Source organism: Bombus fervidus, chromosome 7, assembly GCF_041682495.2.
Source record: "Bombus fervidus isolate BK054 chromosome 7, iyBomFerv1, whole genome shotgun sequence".
Taxonomy (NCBI): domain Eukaryota; kingdom Metazoa; phylum Arthropoda; class Insecta; order Hymenoptera; family Apidae; genus Bombus; species Bombus fervidus.
Window position 1 is genome coordinate 16,579,873 of NC_091523.1, and position 22,673 is coordinate 16,602,545.

General features: G+C 36.0%; 4 protein-coding genes across 13 annotated transcripts in view; 3 read left to right on the forward strand and 1 right to left on the reverse strand.

Moving 5' to 3' along the window:
• Dnmt3 (DNA methyltransferase 3) overlaps window positions 1–1,326 on the forward strand; it is a 61,689-nt gene extending 60,363 nt beyond the window's left edge. For all 3 annotated transcript variants that reach the window (XM_072007320.1, XM_072007319.1, XM_072007321.1), the window contains one exon: window positions 63–1,326. In XM_072007320.1, coding sequence (XP_071863421.1) covers window positions 63–289 — 227 coding nt within the window. In that variant the 3' untranslated portion in view covers window positions 290–1,326. The remainder of the gene's footprint in view (window positions 1–62) is intronic.
• On the reverse strand, window positions 429–17,920 carry LOC139989205 (polynucleotide 5'-hydroxyl-kinase NOL9). 2 transcript variants are annotated; one of them, XM_072007328.1, is made up of 7 exons: window positions 4,234–4,451; window positions 3,905–4,116; window positions 2,200–3,776; window positions 1,920–2,119; window positions 1,374–1,424; window positions 1,102–1,295; window positions 429–992 (listed from the first exon to the last, which is right to left on the reverse strand). In XM_072007328.1, exons 1-7 carry the CDS (start codon window positions 4,299–4,301, stop codon window positions 760–762), a joined length of 2,535 nt encoding a protein of 844 aa, XP_071863429.1. In that variant the 5' UTR covers window positions 4,302–4,451; the 3' UTR covers window positions 429–759. The 2 variants fall into 2 exon arrangements, with proteins under 2 accessions (XP_071863429.1, XP_071863431.1); XM_072007330.1 differs by lacking the exons at window positions 3,905–4,116; window positions 4,234–4,451 and adding an exon at window positions 17,598–17,920 and having other exon boundaries at window positions 2,200–3,792.
• LOC139989203 (histone lysine demethylase PHF8) lies at window positions 4,653–10,380 on the forward strand. 4 transcript variants are annotated; one of them, XM_072007324.1, is made up of 13 exons: window positions 4,653–4,811; window positions 5,174–5,259; window positions 5,352–5,630; window positions 5,720–5,861; window positions 5,963–6,412; window positions 6,494–6,695; window positions 6,778–7,547; window positions 7,614–7,661; window positions 7,902–8,110; window positions 8,212–8,414; window positions 8,646–8,693; window positions 8,992–9,175; window positions 9,280–10,380. In XM_072007324.1, the coding sequence occupies exons 1-13, from the start codon at window positions 4,714–4,716 to the stop codon at window positions 9,357–9,359; spliced, it is 2,799 nt and encodes a 932-aa protein (XP_071863425.1). In that variant the 5' UTR covers window positions 4,653–4,713; the 3' UTR covers window positions 9,360–10,380. The 4 variants fall into 4 exon arrangements, with proteins under 4 accessions (XP_071863425.1, XP_071863426.1, XP_071863427.1 ...); XM_072007325.1 differs by having other exon boundaries at window positions 7,926–8,110; XM_072007326.1 differs by having other exon boundaries at window positions 7,935–8,110.
• The window catches only part of LOC139989207 (trehalase), a 36,307-nt gene continuing 24,185 nt past the window's right edge, over window positions 10,552–22,673 (forward strand). For 2 of the 4 annotated variants that reach the window (XM_072007332.1, XM_072007334.1), the window contains exons 1-2: window positions 12,034–12,073; window positions 21,496–21,628. In XM_072007332.1, coding sequence (XP_071863433.1) covers window positions 12,049–12,073; window positions 21,496–21,628 — 158 coding nt within the window. In that variant the 5' untranslated portion in view covers window positions 12,034–12,048. Of the gene's footprint in view, window positions 10,942–12,033; window positions 12,074–21,495; window positions 21,629–22,673 lie in introns of those variants that run through there. The other 2 variants (XM_072007333.1, XM_072007343.1) reach the window with 2 other exon arrangements.

Consider the following 22,673-nt stretch of genomic DNA (forward strand, 5'->3'; position numbering starts at 1 on the left):
CCTACTCATCGTTCGTCGTATTAATCGCGTTTTAATTATTAATGATTTCTTTACATTCGTAGGGAAATTGGCTTTGAAACCAATTCTTATGAAAGACGAGAGTGATTCCTTGTGGATAACCGAACTCGAAGAGATATTCGGATTCCCGCGTCACTACACGGACGTGAAGAATTTATCGGCGACAAAAAGACAAAGGTTAATAGGAAAGTCTTGGAGCGTTCAAACGCTAACTGCCATTTTTAGATCTCTTTGTCCTTTTTTCGAGTGTAATACGATCGAAACGAACTAATCGTGACGCGTTTAGAAGAATCGAACGTGTTTAAACATAGCGTGTTTCAAGAAGCAAAAACAAAACGATCAAACGTGAACCAGATCTCGCTTCGTCTAGTCCAAAAGGAGGATATAGCGAATATTTTCTCAAGTTGCACCAAATTTTCTTCGATTTATTTTGAATCTTGTTACATTCAAGATAAAACAAATACCTCACAGTATTTTCTACCGTTTCTGTCTTTTCTGTTAAAATTGCATCTTTATCTTTCTCTCGGAAATGTATACTTTATACACGCCTTAAACACATACATTTTATATATTTTTCTATCTATTTGGAACGACGAGAAAGATAAGGAAACAAAAGAAGAAAAAGGAAAACAATATTACAAATGCGTATTCTTAAAAAAATGAAACCAACTAGATGGTACATCTTGGCAACCCTTTTTTGATACACGTAAAAATATATTACAGACATTTATCGTTATTGTATTAAGCGTTGTTTTGATACCTCATACGGAAATACCCCCTGCGATGTTCTCGTGACATTGGTAAAACGTCACTTCCACCGATATAAGGTACGTTCTTCTGTTGATCACTTTGTAGTAGCATAACAGGTACCGGTATACATCCCATCAAACAATTCACATACCGCATTATAGAAACCGGTAATGGTGTGTTTATAAATATCTGTCGTCGTTCCATATCAACTCCTCTGATGATACCTACACACGAAGCAATGTCACGCATTAACTTCAAATTATCAAGTAAATACGAAAAGAGAAAAATATATGTAAAATGTATGTATAATATATGTAACGTTGATATACTTACCAAACCCATAACACGCGCAAAGAGGTGATCTATTTAATATACGTGGACCAGCCATACTTTCACCTTCTTGCTGTTCATTGTTATTCATATCGATTCCACATAATGCTACTATATTGCCATTCACTACGTTTAACGCGTGCGACGGAGGTACTGACGCTCGTGGAATTGAAATATACAACGATTCAAAAGATGTTCTACGAATAAAGACATTTTCTATACATTAAAGTGACTTAATAATTTCATACCTTTCACTCGAAAACAATGATACTAACACGTATGGAATAGCTTGGTTGATGCTTAACGATAAAGGGTCGTAGCGTTCCCTAAAGAAATATCAGAATTTACATCGTTAACATACGATCGAACGATTGTGAATATATTAAAATGGCTATTAAATAATATTGATATTGTAGCGGCACATGAGTCATAGGACTATTCGAATCGAGAGTGATTCGTGTTGTTGTTTTACCTCGGGGTATTGACACTGTTTACGATGTACGAGATTTAAAAGTAAACAAACTCCGGACAAAACAATATCGCCGCTACGTGCAACCATCAATCGGAGTTCAACCTTTCCGGTACTCCCCGACCGGTGTATAAATAAGAGAACATGCTCTCTAGGACATTCATTACCTAGTATCCTTATGTCAAATAACATTGAGCGAGCGACAATTAAGATGTATTATACTAACTTTGTATTCTGTACTTAGAACGATTTGAAATATATATGACTGTCACAAGTATTCGCTTGTATCGTCGTTTAAAGCAACACGTTTAATATCTATCACGATATTGTATATTAAATTCATATATCTTACGCGGAATTCCAAGAGTTTTGTACAATTTCACTCAAGTAGGAGATCATTACAAGTTCTCGTTTTTGATACGGCTCCATGTTCCAATTGTCGTATCCCGGAGCACCTTTACGTTCTGCATTCGAATGTATCAGTAATAATTCGTGATCGCATGGTTGACTCCAATCAATAACATTCGTACTCCAATTCGACCACGATAATTGCTACAAACAATGCGTTCCTAACGACGTATCTGTTTGCAAAACTATTCGAATGTATAGAATGGTAAAATAGTTACAATTACCTGTAAATTTATTACTTCTTTATTTAAGGGTTTCATATAGTTATTCTTTGGCTTCTCAGACATAATCTGTACAACGAAAGAAGGTCGAATCAATTTGATCGTAAACAAGATGATATCCCAACCAATACCTTGTGAAAAACCCATCGTGTTTACGACGATAGGTAAGCGTGACAAAACTGGGCAACTTGACAATTTGTTAATCAACATTTTAATACCCTCGATGTATCGTGTAATGCATCGTGACACGTCCACATCTCCGATATATAATTGAAAAGCCGGAAGCTTTAAATGCGTGAAGTTTGGTCCCAATAAAGGCTGTTCGATTAAACTGTACGATATACATCCAGCTGGTGTGCATTCTGCTTGCCCTGGGTCAACATCTACAAGAACCACCATTTTGGAAACAGGTAGTAGAGTATTTATCAAGTATCGTATTGTAGTTGATTTCCCGACGCCTTTTCCACCGGCTACTAAGGTGCATGACCATTTGTTCTCACGGCAACGTTTCGACATTTTGTCAGTAACTTCTTGCATAATACGTTGGTCAATAATTATTTCCTTACACGCGTAATTATCAACATAAAGACTCGACTGTAATATTCTTTCAGCCCTCTTGGGGTCAGTCCAAGAATGATAAGATACGCTTTTTATTTTTGGAAATAGCTTAAATGGATAAAATACATGTAAAAATCTAGTCAATTTGTTTTCTAAATTTGACAACAAAATAACTGCCATGCCGGGTTGAATTTCTTTGATGTCTGTGATTAGTTTGTTCTCGGGTTTTTGACCAATGCCTTCTGCGGACAAAGACACCCATATATTTGATTCCAAATTTTGTGAAAATTTTTCACTCGTTTCGATCAAAACGTTACTATATCCTCTTGGTGAATAAATTTCGATTGGACTATTCTGTGTGGTAATGACGCATCCGTAAGCTTCTATAGCCCCATATACTACTTGTACAATTAACTTTCCAGTAAAGCAAAATCGTGTGTTTTTCGACATAATTGCGACTACTTTGTTCTTAAGACAATAAAATCGTACCGAGTGCTGATCGATGAGAACAGTATCATTATTACTTGAAGTTACTGTTTCGAATGTATCGCATTTTCTGCTATCATGGCTGCTACTTCCAGCGTTGCATATGTCAGAAGGTCTCTTAGCTTTTGCTGATTTACGGGGAGTAGTATTGGAATTGCTATTTTGTAACTGCTTTGTATCCTTACACGGTTTGCGATTACTCTTGGACGGTGATACGATTTTAGTATTCTTTGTTTCGCCGTATAAATTATCATTCGGATTTAATAATTCACCAATAATGACGCAGGCCTTGTCCCTCATACTTTGCATATGTAATGGGTTATTATCAAAATCATCGTCTTCCATTTTCTCTCGTTCTTTTTGTTTAAGTACGTCTGGTATGCTTAGCGAGGATAAATTTTTCGACAGAGCTTCTACTATTACTGGCGAACCTATGGTTTTTCGCTCTGAAATGTCGCAAAATTGTTTGTCGTTTCTGTTTCTGGTTAACTGTACTCCTAACGAGTCATCGTTTTGGAAGGAAATATCCACAGAATCTGAAATGTAAACAACCTATTTCCACAATGGCGTTCTTTACTTAAACAAAGATACTATACCGTATTTTATCTTCAACTTGTAAATAGCGTGTGATATTTATCCTGATTTGTGAATAAAAATCCCTTACGTTGAGTTCCTTTCATATTGGTGCACTTTTTCTTTCTACGTTTCAAATTACGCTGTAAGAGTATATGTTTTCTGTTTAATGAATCTGCAGGCAGCAGACTGTTTTGAGCACTTTCATCATTTTGGGCCACAGAGTTGATATTTAAACATTTAGGAAAAGATTTTCTTTTTCCCCTGACGAGTTTGTTTTGTATTTTATATTGTGGTAATTGCCTAAATTTAAAATTAAAGTTTTTGAATTAAAATACGTGTTTTAACAACTTCACCAACACATCAATCATATCAGATAAAATTATTAAGAAGCATTCTAATTGTTCGACATTTACTCACGCTTTGGTTTGCTTTATACCAATTTTCAAAATTTTCGTTTTTGGCTTCTTTGCTTGTGACGATTTCATTTTTATGTTTTATAAAATTTGGTTATGAAATGAGAAGATTTAAAACTCAGAAATATGCATTTTCGATAATTAACCTCAAAATATACCAATATTATGATTCGTTCTTACAAAAATGTTTTGTATATTTATTCGAAGAAAAGCTATACGACGCATGCGTGCTGCAACACGTGTATAGAATTATATATATATATATACGTATTCATACCAAAATCGTGATGAGTAAACTCGGTTTTCGATTAGGGTACCTTTTCCATTGAATCTCCACTCAAAACATAGAAATGCTCCTTTAGTATACATTCAAAGAAGGATAACAGGGCGGCTCTTTAGCGACGCATCACGGCTACTATAGTTACCATCCAATGTTAACGATACAGAGTCGCGAAAGTGTATTTGGCGTTAATATTCACGGAAAATGGAGTTACCAGTTACATATTGTTTATGTGGCCGTTCTTACGATTTCGAACAATTTATGATACAATGTGACGTTTGTAAAGAATGGTATCATGGAGGGTAAGTGTTTGGAATACTGACAATTAAAAACAACGGTGTCACCAAACAACTATGATTAAATTATGCTTTCCGAAACCGAATATAAACACGTTTCGTCATCTATTCTGCAAAACCCATTAAATAATTTAACTACTCTCTCATGATTTCCTTTTCATAGTATCTTTCCTGAAAATAATGGTTACAGCTTTTGCAGCAAAAGAATTAGGTTTTGTTGATACTTGTATAACCTATCCTAATGACGCGAAAATTTTTGATGCAAAAGTAAATTATCCATCCAGATTATAGATTTTATGAATATCTTCTACACGTAACAAGATGTATCCATAATATTTAAAATAATTTTTATATTTTTCTCTCTATAGGTGTGTTTCTGTAAAAGAATATATGTCCATAGATCTTGACAAGTACCATTGTCCGCGTTGTGAAGCAATGTGCGGGCCATCGCTTAGTGAGCACATAGAAATTAATTTTCTCTTACTGTACTATTTATATAAAATAATCTACAGCTCTTTTATCATTCAAATGTTAATTGTATTTCAGTGAAAACAAAATTGAATTGGCATAGACATGATTATACCGAGCCCGATGCTGATACAAAACCAGTTCAAACTGGCACACCAGTATTTATAAGGGAATTAAAATCCAGACATTTCCCAAAAGCTGATGAAGTTGTTAAACATGTTAGAGGACAGCAATTGACTCTTCAATATTTACAAGCTAATGGCTTTGAAAGTCCTATTATAATTGACGGAAAGGATGGACTTGATATGACCGTTCCACCACCAAACTTCAGCGTTTACGATGTAGAAAGTTACATAGGTATTAATTCTTTGTATATATGAATATTTATGTTACTCTTATGTATTAAAAGTGTATGCTAGATAGAACTGATTCTTTTTTTTTTTCAGGTGGAGATCGAGACATGGATGTAATCGACGTTACAAGACAAAGTAATATCAGAATGAAATTAAGAGACTTTGTTGAATATTACAATTCCCCTTGCAGAACAAGGGTTCTTAATGTGATTAGTCTTGAATTTACAAACACTGGGTATACCAATATTAATTGCCTTGCCACATATTGGCTTTAAATGTTTCTAGGAAATATATGTACATATATATAATATATAAATTGACAAATAAACGTTGCAGTCTTTCACCAATGGTCGAGGCACCATACATCGCGCGTAAACTCGACTGGGTTAATTCTGTTTGGCCGCGTGATTGGCTCGAGGATAGTGACATAAAACGCCCCGAAGTGCAAAAGTATTGCCTAATGGGGGTCAAAGACAGTTTCACAGATTTCCACATTGATTTTGGTGGTACATCTGTGTGGTATCACGTGCTGCGCGGAGAGAAAGTGTTTTATCTGATCAGGCCTACCCCTGCTAATTTACAACTGTATCAACATTGGATGTGCAGCTCAACGCAGAGTGAAACCTTCTTTGGAGATCAAGCCGATGCGTGTTACAAATGCGTTATAAAACAAGGCCAAACTATGATGATTCCAACAGGTTGGATACACGCTGTATTAACACCAGTTGATTCTTTGGTCTTTGGTGGAAATTTTGTACATAGCCTTAACATTCCGATGCAACTACAGTGAGTACATAAACGCAACTGACAGTGATCATTGATTTAAAGGTCATTTCGAATGTTTCACTTAATCTCCAAACTTTCTAGAATATACGAATTAGAAAAAAAAATGAAAACTCCTGCCAAATTTCAATATCCTGGTTTTGAGACAATCAATTGGTTTGCAGCAAAGAAATTACTGAAAGAATTGAAAGAATTAAATAACGAAGGAAAGAAATGTCCAGCGTATCTTTTACAGGGTGTTAAAGCATTACTCAGTATTCTAAAACAGTGGAACACAGATAAGGACGTGAGTTCATTTTTTCCTTGGTAAAATTATTCTATCAGAGATTATGTATCTCATTAATATTTCTGAATTGCTTCTATTTTAGTATAATATGACCAGTAGAGGTCAAATACCGGAAACGATAAATAGTCAAAAATTGTTAAAAGATTTCAGTAAGGAAATTCGACATGCCGAGCGATACTTAATATCTTTAAATCCCCCGAAACCAGAGCGAGAGAGTAAACGCAAGAAAAAGAAACCATTGAATAAAGATTTTGTAGATTATGATGTTGCCGATAGAATGCCTGATAATCCGTTCAAAGCAACATTAAAAGAGACGAGTAAAGCGAATTCTACGATCGTGGAGTCACCGTCATCCGGTAGACCACCGTTAAAACTCACATTACCGAAACCCATCATGTATCCCTATGCCAAAACTCAAAGTCCAACGTTGGAAGAGAAAAATGTTTCTTCTGTTAATAATAGAAGATCGTCAAAACCGGGTAAACAAAGTCCAACCGTAATTAGATTTAAGCTCGGCAATAACGAGGTGGTCAGGAGTACGCATGATGACATAAATACGTATAATAATTTACACTCTGACCATCCTCTTGGGACATCGAAAGAATTAACTTGGAAACAAACTTCTATATACGATTTTCACGACGGCAGCAATGAAAGCGATTATGGTCGATTTACTATTGACGAATCGCCAAAACGAAAGAGAGCACCCAAAACTAATACGCAAAAACGTTTAAAACGCGATTACGACGGAGACGTTGACGTTTTAAATGATGTACCAAAAAATGGAATCGAAGAATTATTAAAAGCTTCGGCTTATACCTTGGGAAACGGGACTCAAAGATTGGATGTAACGTACGTATTAATTGTTCAACAAATTGAAGCATTTTCATGTATTACAACGTTTTTTTCTGATTATAGGACATCAATGATATCACAATATAGTCAACCGATGCCACCACCTACTGGGTAAGATAAGATGAAAAGTTAGCATGCTTGAGGAATTTATTTGAAAACGCATGCTTAACATTACTTTATTATTTCATCTCTTCTTTCCTTTTCTTTTTCTTTTTCTCTCTCTCTCTTTTTTTTTTTTTTTTTTTTTTTTATATTAAGAGAAGAAACAGAAGTATATGTGCGCACTTGCACGTGTGTGTATTACTTTTCAATAGTGTAGCATTGTTATGTTTTACGTTTTTGGTGTCCTAGTATTTATAAATTGAAAACAACCAGTTCTGGTAGGGCATCTCCTTCGACTCGGGAAGCAATTGCCGGGATGCTATCCTTCAGTGAACAATGTTATTCAACTACGTCAAATAATACATCGAAATCTACAAAAATCACGAAAGTTCAAACTAGCGAGGATGACGATCAGTCTATAGAAAATATCGATAAAGTTCATCAGGACGATGATTTTAGTACGTAACTAACTATAAAAAGATTACTTCTTCATGCGAATGCGTTTGCATTGATAATTAACGTTATCATATATATATATATATATATATTTTCGATATAGTTTACCCGACTCTAGACGCTTCAGACGATGAAGATTTTATTTTTAAACCTAAAGCGAAAAGTCAGATAGACGAGGCATGGAATCCAAAAGCCAGAGTAGGACCTCTCCTGCCAAAAACGAATCGTCCAGCTCGAGAAGGTGTGAAGAAAACATCTGTCGAAAAAGGGCTCGAAGCAGCGGCAGCGAAACGTGCAAAACAATCGGTATGTACAAATTTGCTTTTATCTTTTTGTTGATGTTTTTGTTATTGTTATTCTAATTATTATACCGAGTATCACGTTAATTAATAATCAAATAAATTCTTAACTCAATAGATAATATAAGTTCCTCTTTATAACACAAATTAACTCATTTATCATTCTATGTGCGATCCTATGTTTACATTCATTTGTATTCCCATGATTATTTCTTTCTTGCATACTCATATCGCATAGGACGATTATCTGGATAACAACATGGATAAGGGCTCCAAGAAGAAATTGGTAGGCATATTACGGTTTCACTCTTCGTTTCATAACATGTGTTGCATGTATCTTGAGTACGATATCATAATATCAGCAAAAGTAATATGTTATATATTTGATGTATATACATAACTCTATGGCACACAGATATTACTATTGATTTTATTGAATATTTGATTGCAAATTATACTTCTTTTATAGTATACTTATGATATATTTTTATAAATCATACTTCTGATTATACTACTTTCTATTTCTTCTATTGAACGATATTTAAGATGAAACTAATTTATCTTTAATTCGTATAACATAATAGAGCACAACTAAGCGGACGTATAATAAAAAGAAGCAAAAGAATTCATCTGTAACTTCGGCAACTGGTACATCGACCACATCTTCGGAAAATACCGCAAAAACAAGCATCGGATTCGGTTCGATATTAACGAGTCCTAATAGGCTCAAGGATGTTAAAGCGAAATTAGCCGCCCCGGTTCCAGTTGGTAAGATACTTCCTTATTTCAGAACGTTTTTTCTTCTGGTATTTTATCAAAATCATTTTTCTGCCTTATCAACCCTCAAGATACTATTGTTACTTAATTTTCAGAACGAAAACCAAAGAAAGGAATGAAAACGGCGAAGCAACGCTTAGGAAAAATTTTGAAACTTCACAAAATGATGCACTAGGTTAACAAATAGCAAAAAATCATGAACCTAACGGACTATACATCACATTACACTCTCGATTTATGTACAAAAACTACATATGTAATAGATGTACATTACTATGTAAATATGTTGAAATCGTTGAGGTAGTATATCTATCTTAAGAATCTAGTTTTTAAAATTACGATCGTTTTTTAACGAAATATTTATATTTATTATCGCAGTATTTAATTTTAAGATATATATACATATATATGTATATATTGTATGTTTTGATACTTGACTACTTCAGTAAGAGATTATTTATGTTGCGAACACTTGCTGAAGCTTTTCCTAAATGTACAATTTTATTTTAAACCAACCATTCGTTATTCGAAAGAACAATATTGTCCATCTAATTGTAAAGAGGCTGTAGTATATTAAATCTTTCTCAATTCGCTATATAATAGTAGCAACAAATTTTGTATGGCATAATAGCTGCACGACAACGAAAAACAGTGGGATAATCGATACTGTGTTCTATATACATTTACTTGGAACTTTTGGTCTCGATCATACGCTTTTCGTTACATTTACGTCTTGTACTTATTTCTATCTTCGGTTTATATCAAGTTATATCAAGTTACTTTGATATATTATAATATTTAATAATTTATTCAATCACCTATGCTCTATACATTTGAACAAACGTTAAACATATTGTAGAGCATGATTCATTTTCATTTTTATAAACTAATGTAATCTTTTTTGTATATCTATTAATATCTTGTAACAGAGCATACTCATATGTCAAAGGAATACAAACATTGCACACATATACACATATAAATTGCTGCTGTCTGTCTTCATTTATTATCAGTTTCATTATCAATGACACAATTTCTCACTTGTAACCACTGATTTATATGTATAATTATTAATTGAAAGATGACACTAATTAAAAGGTGATGCAATCTTTCATTTATAATCACTGATTTGTATGTATTATTATTAATTGAAAGGTGACACCGATAATATAATTTTCACAGTAATGTATACAATATATTTCTTTTATAATTACTATACATACTATACATTCGTTGCGACGTTTATAAATACGAGATGCGATGTATGGATTTCATACTTCCCGCTGAATGTAGAGTGCAAAGGAGTGTGAGCGCATGCGTGTAATTATCTGTACTCAGCAGTATTCAGTAGTACCTTGATTGATGCTGACCGTTTTGTAAAATTTCTCGTTGATTTGATGTGTCTTCGCGAAAAAGTCTATCGACCGTTCGTTCTTTGTGTCCGTCGCTAATTACATCCGCGAGTGTGTATTTCAACGATTTAATCGTATTCAATATCTGTTTTCCAATCAGTGTCAATTGCTTTTCTTCGAAAAATTTTCGTCTAAAATTTATGGTGTTTTTAACACGTAGTGTATGTATATACGTATAAAATTTACGTATAGCGTAAAAATTGTGAAACGATCGTGAGCCAGTGAATCAATAGTAAAAGGGAAATTCATTGTAATATGCGATAATACCGACCGGGACGTGAAATTGTTTCCTTTCGACCGCGTGGAATATTCAAGACGCTATCGCGTGTATTTGACGTTCACAAGGTAAGTGAAATGCATGCCTTCCAAATGAAACATTGTCAGATTAAAACATACATCTTGCCTTATTCATACACAGGAAATCTAATTAAACGCTTTTATTTTAACGTTCGATACACTTCGTTAATCAAAACGCGCGATCCAATCTTTTAATCGTTTATCGCGAACTAGACGAATATGAATTAAGAAGAGTTTTATCGAAGATTTTCCATTTTAGACCTTCCATTTTATCTCACTAACGTCTTATTTAAGTATCGTTAATGAAATCGTTTGTTTCCTAAATAGCAGTTATCATTAACAAACATATGGAGAGACTTCCGCCTCTGCAGTAATACTTCTGTATATATCGGTATTACTTTGAACTTAAAATAGATTCATCACGAGGATTCATTTCTTTTGGCATGTTCAAATGGCATGAAATTTAACTCTGAAACTGTATTACGCAAAATTATTATTAGACGATAATTTGAAGACATAAACAAATAACGTTTCGTAGAGAACAAATATCAAGTAAGTTGGTTAGTACTCGTACTACCTATTTACATAGTTTCGTAAATTTAGCACAGTGATTTTTCAACCATTGCAAAAGAGTTGTCAAATCGCTTTGACGATCACTCACGTCGAATTATAAGAAAAAGTGTATTCTCTTACAAAAATTTTATATAATCATAGATTAACAAAAATAACACTATAAATTAATAGTCGATATATCGTACATTATACATAATCATAGGCAAGATAACAGAGTAGATTTCATACGCAACGCATCTTTATGTCATATGGCCTAAGGACTTTACACTCTGTTTATGACTTATTCAAAGCAGAGTAAGATTACGATACTATGTACGATATGAAAAGATATCAATTAATCGAGATTGAACAAGTGTAGTATTTCTTTAATTAAACAAATTTTGGTTTTACTTAAACGTGAAATCAAAAAATGTCTCAAATTTTACGCTTGTTACTTCTACATACAGGGTGTCCAATTTGAAATGAAGCATGTAATTATTTTATTTTCTACACCTAAACTATTTGTTACGGAAAAATATGTTTCAAGTAAAACTTACCTTGTTCCGTGGGGAACATCTTGTAATGACTATCAGATTTGTCCAGATGGAGGCGTGTTCGAAATCTCAAGGTGATCTTTGTTTTTTTTTTTAAATGGAACTATATGTTTTCATTTAGCCAAGCTTGTAGTATACTGCAAGATGAATTTCATTAACCTAAATGTGTTGGTGTTTCAAGGTCATTTCCTGCTGTTCAAAACCCACTTTCGTTGAACGTACCAAGATCTCGTTCTTCGCAATATTTTATCGATACGGTTGTAAACATATCTCCAAGTCACATTAATAATATGCATTATCGTTACTTCTGTTTACAAACAGAAGTTTCCTACCACTTTCGTTTTTAATTTTTTTTTTTTTTACATAATCTGATAGTAATCGATGAATAAAAGGAAATATTTACAACGGCTTTCAATGTCGCAATTCATCGGTTCAAAAGTTACGCGTTATTAAAGTTTGAGGAAATTATTTACAAGTACTACTACCTCATCGATTTTGACTTTAGTTTCCCAAATATTCTACTGGCAAGGAACAAAAAATTATATCGGTAGTACTATAATGAATTTTCTGTCTATAATTGTACATTCATGACAGCGTGTGCGTTAGCATTTGTTGTTGTTTGTTATTTCGTGCGGTTATAATATTATAGTGTATATAGTATATTATATATAGCAGGCGGGTATAGCTAGAATTGGTTATAATGCTACCGAGTTTTTTGCGAATATCGTGGAAACTAAGGTTAAGTGACGATTATATGTATAGGAAAAAGTTGTTCGGTATCGTAGCACCGACAACGTATCTAAAAATAATCGAAATCGATTAGGTGGATGAGATATCGATAGTTGAATAAATTAATAAAATCGACTGCGATTGCTATCAGATTATTCGAGAACAATCGTAAAACAAGTGGTGCTCTAAGACGAAGTTTGACCAGATGTTTTGAAATCGATATTAAGACATGGAGTACTGCGGCATAGTCACGTTATAGACGAGTGTCATTCTCCGTTGAGGTCACGTGTTCCACGGATTTACTCGAGTGATTACATTCATTGGAAATGTTTTTTAAAATACGAGTTGACATTTATAAAAGTATAAAAATAATTAATAGGAAGAAGAAAGGATAATATATATGATATGCACTATAAAAACAATGCCAACATTTATTCGAGTAAGATATAATTAAAGAGATATAAAATCAGTGGCAACTCGTGGATTTTACACTCGGCGTACTGTGTGCTACATCCTAACAGTATGAAATTATTAAATCGGCTCAACAATTTTTTTTTTCAATTGCGAACATGTCAATAATTCTAATGTCGTATATGGGACAGTTTTTCATCCCTTCGATCGACGTACTCGCGTATTAAATTAAGATTCCAATTAAATCAACACGATCAAATGAACGGAAGAACTTTGAAACATTCACAGCAATCACAGAAACGAGTAGAACGCGCAACACTAACCGCAGCACGGAATAGGACATTTTGAACGAAGTTCGATAAAGTGTGTAACAGAGAGCGAGGAACTTCCTAGCACTACCGCTGTCGCTGCCTGCAGCGGTAAGATCTTATTTGTATATGTAACTTTTCGGCCAATACGCGAGTTTATCTTTTTGATTGTATCGAGCATGGCAGTGGGAGTGGGGGTAACCTTTCCTCGCTTAAGGGATCCGTTCGGTAACCCTGGCGAGGAAAGATATTAACAGCTGTAGCGATACAATGATCAACGATAGACTTTTGTTTAGTCTAAAAGCGATTTTCATTGCGTTATGTCCTCATTTAATGAGCAGAAGGCGCGTAGCAGTTGTTGCGAGCCGGCCGCAGTCATTAACGCGCGCTTCGTTTATGCAAGGAATCAACTTGCTGTGACAGTGAGCCACGAAGACATAACAGCACAAAACAAGAATTACACTATCAACAATTTCCGAAATATTTTTACGTGCTGCAGCGCGACAACGCGTATTGAGTAGCTGCCCTCGCATAGAACGATGTTTAGCGTTAAAATACAGTAAACAAGAGTGAGATTTATTCGGACAGTAGTCACAAAATGTTACTATTCTGACAGTACATCCTCTTGCTTGTTTGCCAGCAAATTTTTGAACATCGTTTATACAACATTCAGTTGACGCTTTGCTTTCTTCTTACTGCATTTCACGACGTTCCAGATATATCGCTGGAAAAATCTTCGTCTTTTAATTCCACGAGGATCGTTGAGGATAATTTATATAAACTTTTTATTTATATTTTGAAATCAGACGAACGGTAAATCTAACTTTTATTCGCTTTATACTTTTGAGGTGGAGGATGTGTTGGGTGTCATTGAAACACTGCGGTGTTTATCTTCAACAATGTTTATTTCGATGTAGAGTGTTCATCGTTTGAGATCGACGTCCGTCACGTTACGATCCACCTCAAATTGGTTAGCCCGACGTGATCTGAACGAAAGAGGTGAACGTGTTTGGGCCTCATAAACATCCTACCGTAAATCAAGGCTGTATATACGGAATGGCAAATGGCAAAGGAGGAAGGGCGCGCAACGAACGCCACAGCGCAGACACGATAAGTCAACTATTCCGCGTACCTCCGCTACGACCTCAAAGAATAATGATGTGGTTTGTCATGTTGGAAGCATAGTTCGAGGCGGCACGCCACGAGTGACAAATCGAAATTTACCGCCCACGTCGCGAACCTCGGCGATCGATATTTAGATCAAGTCGAGGACATAGTGCTAGATCCGCCAGCGACGGGGCGATACTTGAAGCTGAAAAGTGAACTCGTCGAAAGACTGGCCGATTAGGACGGCACGAGAGTACAGCTGTTGTTCGAGGGTCAAGAAATGGGAGACAGGACACCGTCCCAGTTCTACAGAGACCTAAAGAAGCTGGCTCCCCATCAGACGACGATGCTCAGAAGAACAGCAACACTGCGAACATCTGCGTACATTGTTCGAACGGTTAAACGATTAACGGTGTGGTAATTAACCCCGCGGTAATGTAAATTCGACGCGAGCGAAACCATAAGCCGTCGTTGTCCACCGCGTTCACGGACGGCTGTTCGCGTTTCCCTGGTTCCAGCTACAGGGGAAACGGCACTTTTTCGCGCGATCGCGGGAGGTTCTGTGGTAGTAGCATATGCCGGACTGCTGTAGTCTTTCTCTCGAACGCGATCTGCAACGTCGCGAGCGTGACCCTGGTCGGCGACGACTGTCGAGAAGCAGCGCGTTAATCCGCGCTTCCAATCGACTTACCCGGTCGTGTACCGTGTCTGGGATGCGTTTCGATTTGCTATTTGTCCGGGTACCGGGCGTATTTCGTGGATCCTGTCTGCCACCGTGGTCAGGGCTTCCGCACTTGTTTCCCTTATGAGGGCCAGGTTCTGTTGCGTATTCGCCGAAGGAGGTTCTTCCAAAGCGTCAGAACGAGATCGTCTGAGATCGATGGAACAGCCAGCTTCTTCGGATCTCTGTAGAACTGGGACGGTGTCCTGTTTCCCATTCCTTGACCCTCGAGCAACATCCGCAGTCTCGTGCCGTCCGAATCGGCCAGTCTTTCGACGAGTTCACTTTCGAGCTTCTCGTATCGTCACATCGCCGGCGGATCTAGCACTATGTCCTCGACTTGATCTAAATATCGATCGCCGACGTTCGCGACGTGGGCGGTAAATTTCGATTTGTCACTCGCGATGGTCGATGAGGCGTCGCCTCGAACTACGCTTCCAACATGGCAAACCTATCCCTTGAGGCCGCAGTGGAGGTACGCGGAATAAGTTGACTTATTGCGTCTGCGTTGTCCGTTGCCATTTGCCATTATAAACACTCCTGATTTATGGCAGAATGTTTATGCGGCCCAAACACGTTCACCTCTTTCGTTCAGAACACGTCGGAGTCACCAATTTGAGGTGGAGCACGTGTTGGGTGTTATTGAAGTACTCCGGTGTTTCACTTCGACAGTGTTAATTTCAATGTCGAGTGCGCGTCGTTTTTAGATTGTAACGTGACGCACGTCGAGCTCAAGCGATGGCGATACAGTTCCGACGATTACTGAACTAAACTGCTACTGTCTCCATACCGCCTCGATACAGGCTCGATGCAGACTTGATACAGAATTCATACAAACTCGATACAACTAACCGTGCGACTACCATCAACTACCATCGCGAGCTTTTTTATAGGGTACCGAGGTGCTCGGAAGAGAAAGTTTTCTTCCGAGGTGGGGATGGAAAAATCCGTAGGCGATAAAACAATAAATTTTCTCTTCGAATGCTCATAGGTTTTTTAGTAAGTTCCAGTATTTGTTTTCTTACGACGTCCTGTTTTCGGACAGGACATGTGCTTCAATCCTGGAATTTTCTATACGGCCATGGGTTGCTACGCTTTTATGCTTATGATCTGTCCAATTGAATTACGTTAAGACTCTCGCTGAATAATAAGAAATGAGAAATAAAATGAAAGAAAAACGATGACCGATTTGAGCAATTCAGCAGCGCCATCGTGCGATCCAAAGACGCACCATCACGCCGCATGACCCACCGATGGCTCACAGTATGATAATCCTGTTAAACATGACAATTATGTACCAATTAATGATATTATGAAACATGTCGCGATAATGTTTCGTCTTATATGTAATTATCCAAATGAGCTGAGCGAGAAGTTCAGCGTGGGCCATCCGTGGCTCAAATCAAAGGTATCGAATCAATTTACGATGGTTCATTACGTACTTAATGAAATTATTCGAAATATAATTCCGAACGAAATAAGCCATGGTAAACTGAATTGATAGCGATACAAGGAACACGCACTGCCAGACGCAATAATATTGATTCTTAATACCGATTCCACGAAATTGTAACAGGAACTAAGAATGTTCTGGAAAATTTCTGTTTGTAAAGAGAAATAACGATACAACTGTATCGACGATGTGCCACGAAGAACGAGATCACCTTGGATTTCTCAAGAAAAGAAAATTTTGAATTCGCCTCAAAATGGGCTATAAATCTAGCTAAATGAAAACATATACAATTTATAAAAACATATCGAGGTCTCGAACTCCTTGACAGATCTACTGGTCGTCGTAAGATGTCCTCCTCCGTACAAAGTACGTATTACTTGAGATATTTTTTTCTGTAATAAATAGTTTAGCGGACAATTGCGTGATACCATTGAAATATTCTATGACACCAAATGAGACAAAAATGAAACAAAGCAGAATTGCACACGCGAACGAAAATAAAGTTTGGAAACTCGAGTCTACGCGAATTTGGCTAATTTCCAATTAGACAGGAGTAGACAATTTGTAAGTAGATACATATTCTACGAGCGAATATAAGCCCGTAGTGTAAAATAAAATTCTTCTGTTTAAGGCCGTATTTTCCAAAGAATAGAGTTTGAACACGTTCAGCCACGACTGTCAGGGACTTAGGACGGAGAAGAAGGATGTTGAAAAATGGCCACTTTTAGACCTTCTTGCGAACGATAAATTCTTACAGGACATTTAAGAGCATCTTTCGACGAACGAAGCATGTTATTACCATTTATCCGAAATGCGATAGGAAAGTTAAAAAAAAAAAAAAAAAAAAAATGAAAAAGTGGCAAACTTACTCGTGCGTTACACTTAATCTTCATTTTCTTCATATCCTTGTTCACTTGTAGGATAATTTTTCGTCCATATCGACATCGTAATATCTCGGAAATTCTGCTGTAATACCACTAGATGGTTGCTACGTGAGAACAATAATGATACGCTCGCTCACTTTATATCCGCATATATATGTTTTGTATGTCAGGAACGAATTGCACTCGGTCTAAAAACAGAATTAATGTAAACACTTTGAAGTAATTATGAAGTGCGAAAAATCAGTCAGAGTCACTTTCAGATACTAGCTCGAAGACGTAAACAGATAAGACCTTTCCCCATTGCATCTGTCAGTTTCGATGTTCGAAACGGGGACTTTGAATTCCAGATTGCAATTAGCGTTCGATTCCATTCACTATCGAAAATATCAAATTGAAATAGAATAATTGCGTTGGAATAAGACGGTCGAGTAATTAAAAATACTTTGTGTACCTATTAATCGACAAAGGTAAAACCGGATTGGAAGACATCGTAGCATAGGCACGCGGATGCAGAGTTGATGAACGTAACAACGATCCTGCGATGCTTCGGACTGGCTCGATTCCAAGCTTCGATTGATTTACCAGCAGAGTTGCGAGAAGATCATTTCCTAGATGATTCAGTATGTGGGAAAGGCGAAGATTAAGTGTAACGCATGGATCAGTTTCTTGAAAAATGCTCTTCAATGTTCTGCTAGAATTTTTCGTTCCCAAGGAAGTTCAAAAATGGCCATTTTTTTAAATATCTTCCTTTATTGTTTTTCATTTTCCACGCGTATACTTGACAAATTTTCAAATTTGATTTTCTAAAAGCTGCAGCCTCCAACGTAACTTTGTTGCTCTACATTTTCATCTTATTTTGATTTATCATTCATCTTATTGTCACATGCAAGAAAATGTAAATGTAGAATCTCTCGTTTATTATTTTAATATACCATTTTCGTAGCTTAACGAACTAGGTAATATGTAAGTCATTTATTTAAGTTTTTCAGTAATATAGGTTTATGTAAATTTTATGCATTTTACTCCTTGGTTCTTAATGGGTTAAATTTTCGTTTTGCTTGACACAAAATCAGGATAGCAAATCAACTCTCTACATGGACAATAATCGCCACATTTGTACAGCCATCGTCGTTGACACAAACAACTGCTTTTCTATTACGATATCCTACAATTTATTAACGCTTCGATTTTTATCGTAAAGTTACGTTTTCGACAATTTGCTATAATAATAAATGTTGTGATTTATGCAAACTGATAATCAAAGGCGATACTTACTGTGTTCCTGTAGAATATACAGATATAGATCTATTATATGGAATTTAAATTGTTTATTTAAAAATCTTATCAATACTATATTAAAATGAAATACTTAACAGATAAGTTGAACAAGCCATTTTGAAATTGATAGCGAGGCTATCGTGATTGAAACCGATTAACAGAGAGATTTATTGTATATTTGTTAGCCTCGCTATCGATTCTAAAGAAACTTGTACAACTTCTTTGTTAAATGTGCTCAGGATAACAATAGCTTCTTTTACAAAAGCTACTGCAAAATATTTGACATTTACTAATGCTAATTTTTGTTAATTCCTTAGAGATATTTATCGTGTCATGATATTCTACGATAACTCTAATAAAGATCAAGGTTGTCCCAAATCTTTCCGCTTTAACTTTAGAAGTAAATTACAGTCTGTTAATAAAATCAAGTGTCTACAGTCTACGTAGTCTTATATAAGCGGCAGTGAATAAGTATATTAATATTTTTATCGTTTGTTTAAAATATTAGTACGTAGCTACAAAGCAGCCAAAGCTCAGACTGATTAGTGTTAAAGAATGGAAAGAAAATTCAGATTGTCCAGTAATAACGAATGGAAAAAGTTACCGGTGTGAGCAAAGTCAAAAGTGGAGGACGTCTACAAGAAAGGAAATTTTATAAATTAATTTGCAACGTCTGTAATGGTATACGTTTGAGGATATTGTGGTAAACTTCTCATCCTATGTGCCATAATATATATATATATATATATATTATTAGTATATTTATTTTATTCATGACTTTCGGCTTTCGGTCACTCGCGATTACATCTTCGTTTTATTTAAGAATCTTACAACCTACGTGATACGTATATGGATAATTGATAAATTTTCCTAATTCTATCCTAAGCAAGTACGACTATTCGACAATTATTTATTAATTGTATTATTTTACTTGTTTATACAACGTTACATTAAAGGTATTATAATCACGCTATCTCTCACTGGAACTCGCGAACAGCTCACAAGTAGAATTTAAATACGTAGGTCTGTCGTGTATGCAATAGAACTCCATTTACCTGATCACATCAGAAACCTATCGTACAATAATTTATCGACGAATAATTTCGATAATAATAGATTGACTATAGATTTATATAGATAATAGATAGATTATATAGATAATAGACAGACTATAGATTGAATATAGATTTCTTTCTTACACGTTAACTGATGGGATAATCATGTAACTTGTCGTTTGTAAAGTTTATCAAAAATTTTGCTTCGGTACTTATTATATCTTAGTGAAAATGTATTGCTAGTAACAACAATGCGTTCCCAGCATCATACAAACGCCACATAACATATATTTCTTATCGGCGATGGATAAAAAATCATTGCGTTATATCGTTTACGGTAATAGCTATGATTGTGATTAAACAAACTTGAACCTAAATGAACTGAGACGACTCACAGACAATACATATGTTGTTTCTTATAGATTCGGGCAAATCATGTTGCAACATGGATAATAATTGCGCGAGCAAGAATTTGTGTGAATAACTAATGATAAAATTAAGAAATGATAAGAAATAATTGGATAATTGTTTTAGAGTATCGATTACAAATTCTAAGAATTTATCGTCGCGAGCAGCAGACGAGAAAACAATTATTGGTTAGGAAATGAACACGAGTAAAGACTTAAACATTGATGATCTTTGTTTGTCGATTTGTGCTTTCGAATATGCGAATTCGGAAACGATCTCATGGTGGTTGGCAACGGTCACGGTAACTCGGTGGAAAAATCTATTGCGAGAGTGGGAGTGGTTGTTTTAGGTTAGGTTTAAGTGAAAGTTTAGATGGTCGGGAAGGGGATACTTTATGGAGGAGAGGCCCTTGAGCTTGAGTCTCGCGATCTGGTCGCTGACTTTTTCCTGTTTTAAATGACGATCTCAGAGTTTTGGCGAATACAATAGTTAGACTTTCCGAACGCCGGAAAACGGAAAGAGTATCGTCTAACAGTATATAAAAATCAGTCAGGTATGGGACCACGTAGAGTTTGACAACTGCAACATTATATACATATATGATGTGTAATACGTTGTTTAACCCATTAAGAACTGAACAGTGAAATAACGTGAATATTAAACTTGAATTTAAAATTCGCGCTATAATTTTGAATTTTAATGGCAGCATATCTAATCAGTAAAATTGCAAATCAACATAAAATTGTACGAAAAATGAAAAAGTTGTGTAATAAAATTTCCAAAGAAATTTTTCCACACAGTAAAAACCAATATCTCGAATAAATATCGAATAATGGAACATTTTAATACAAGGTTACGTTGGAGTTTGTCGAATTAATTCGAGTGGAACCACAAATTGCTTGATAATTGTTCAGCGTATGAAATACTTTGATTTAATATGCCACTGCATAATTTAATCTATAGAAACAAAAAAAAGTAACGATATATTATTTCTCATTTCGTAATACGATCTTCCGATTCAGAGCTGCTATCTTTTCGCATTACCGCGCTTGCGTACGTGTACGCATATTTTATATGTGTAGCGCAAAGTTGATTGGAAAGTTGAGATAAAGAAGCTGAGGGTCGTTCGTTTGATTGTCTAGTGATGCTGGTTGTTTGGCAAGGAGCTCGCCGTTGCCTGAGTTGCAGCGGGCAGCGCACCCATCAAGGCTACCAACTGAGTCGTCATCGTGGATCAATTGGTGATAAACTCGATCGATATCAACTCGGTACCCGGTAAGTCGTCTGTGAAGACAAATCGTAATCGATAGGTGTGCAAATTCGTTAGTCGCGCATTTTATCGAACCAACCTAATCTCCCGTTCGATTCGCGCGATCGTACCCTCTCTCTTCTCCTTTCTCGCTACATAGATAAAACGGTTAAACATTTAACGACCGAGATAATCTTCCGTGTCTGGATTCTCACGAGTTTTATATAATTCGAATATTCAAAGATTTGTTTGCGTTTCAGTAATTTTTTTTTTCTCCCTATTTATCGTTCCCCCGGAGCCGATACATTCTCTATACATTTCGCCCAATCAGACTCCTCAACGCAAATTAATTACCCAAAGGCTGATGGATAGTGGACTTACGAGAATAACTTTATCTCGTAGTCCAAGGTTCAATGCACGTAAGTGCCTTATTACGGCATTCAAATTAATTGAACGCCAGAGCTAGTAAATCACATTTCAGTATGTATTACGTATACGGGTATACATATGTATATGGTCACGCATACACGTACAAACACATATGCGCAAAGAACTCTGGACATTGTGTCAACGTACTTGGAGACCCGAGTAATCCTCCGCTCTTATTGACCTGACCAATTGATCGAATCGTTTAATCGTGGAAAAATTTCACGTCGGCCGCTAAAAACATTGCTACAAACATTCACGATAATTTCAAGCACGTGTAGACTCGATGACTTTACCAGAAAAATATAAATACGAACGGTTATAGAGTGACTTTGAATCACTTGCTGTACAACTGTGCAACGACTATCGCATCACGGCTCGCTTTGACTCGCGACACGATTACCTTCTCCATCAACTTTTACATACGTTCGAATTGTATCTAACGTTGGAAAATAATTCCGTTCGTTCGCCGTTGAACACTCGTCGTTATTTTGTTATTATTCACCGGATCGTTAATGGAAGACGAAATCGCATATAAACAGGTTAAATCGAACGTATCGACGAAGCAGGCTACTTGCTGCGCGCGAATTTAGATCACGTGACGAAATCGTAATCGCGTGACATTAGGAAAATCAGCCGACCACA

What these genes read in the sequence shown, in the direction of transcription:
- LOC139989205 (XM_072007328.1), bottom strand. Translation starts at nt 4,301, where the DNA reads ATGAAATCGTCACAAGCAAAGAAGCCAAAAACGAAAATTTTGAAAATT. An exon ending in CAATATGAAAGGAACTCAAC is followed by an intron (nt 3,777 to 3,904) that starts GTAAGGGATTTT and finishes TTTACATTTCAG; the next exon opens with ATTCTGTGGATATTTCCTTC. An exon ending in AACCAAGCTATTCCATACGT is followed by an intron (nt 1,296 to 1,373) that starts GTTAGTATCATT and finishes CTTTATTCGTAG; the next exon opens with AACATCTTTTGAATCGTTGT.
- LOC139989203 (XM_072007324.1), top strand. Translation starts at nt 4,714, where the DNA reads ATGGAGTTACCAGTTACATATTGTTTATGTGGCCGTTCTTACGATTTC. An exon ending in AACATTCCGATGCAACTACA is followed by an intron (nt 6,413 to 6,493) that starts GTGAGTACATAA and finishes CAAACTTTCTAG; the next exon opens with AATATACGAATTAGAAAAAA. An exon ending in AGTGGAACACAGATAAGGAC is followed by an intron (nt 6,696 to 6,777) that starts GTGAGTTCATTT and finishes CTTCTATTTTAG; the next exon opens with TATAATATGACCAGTAGAGG.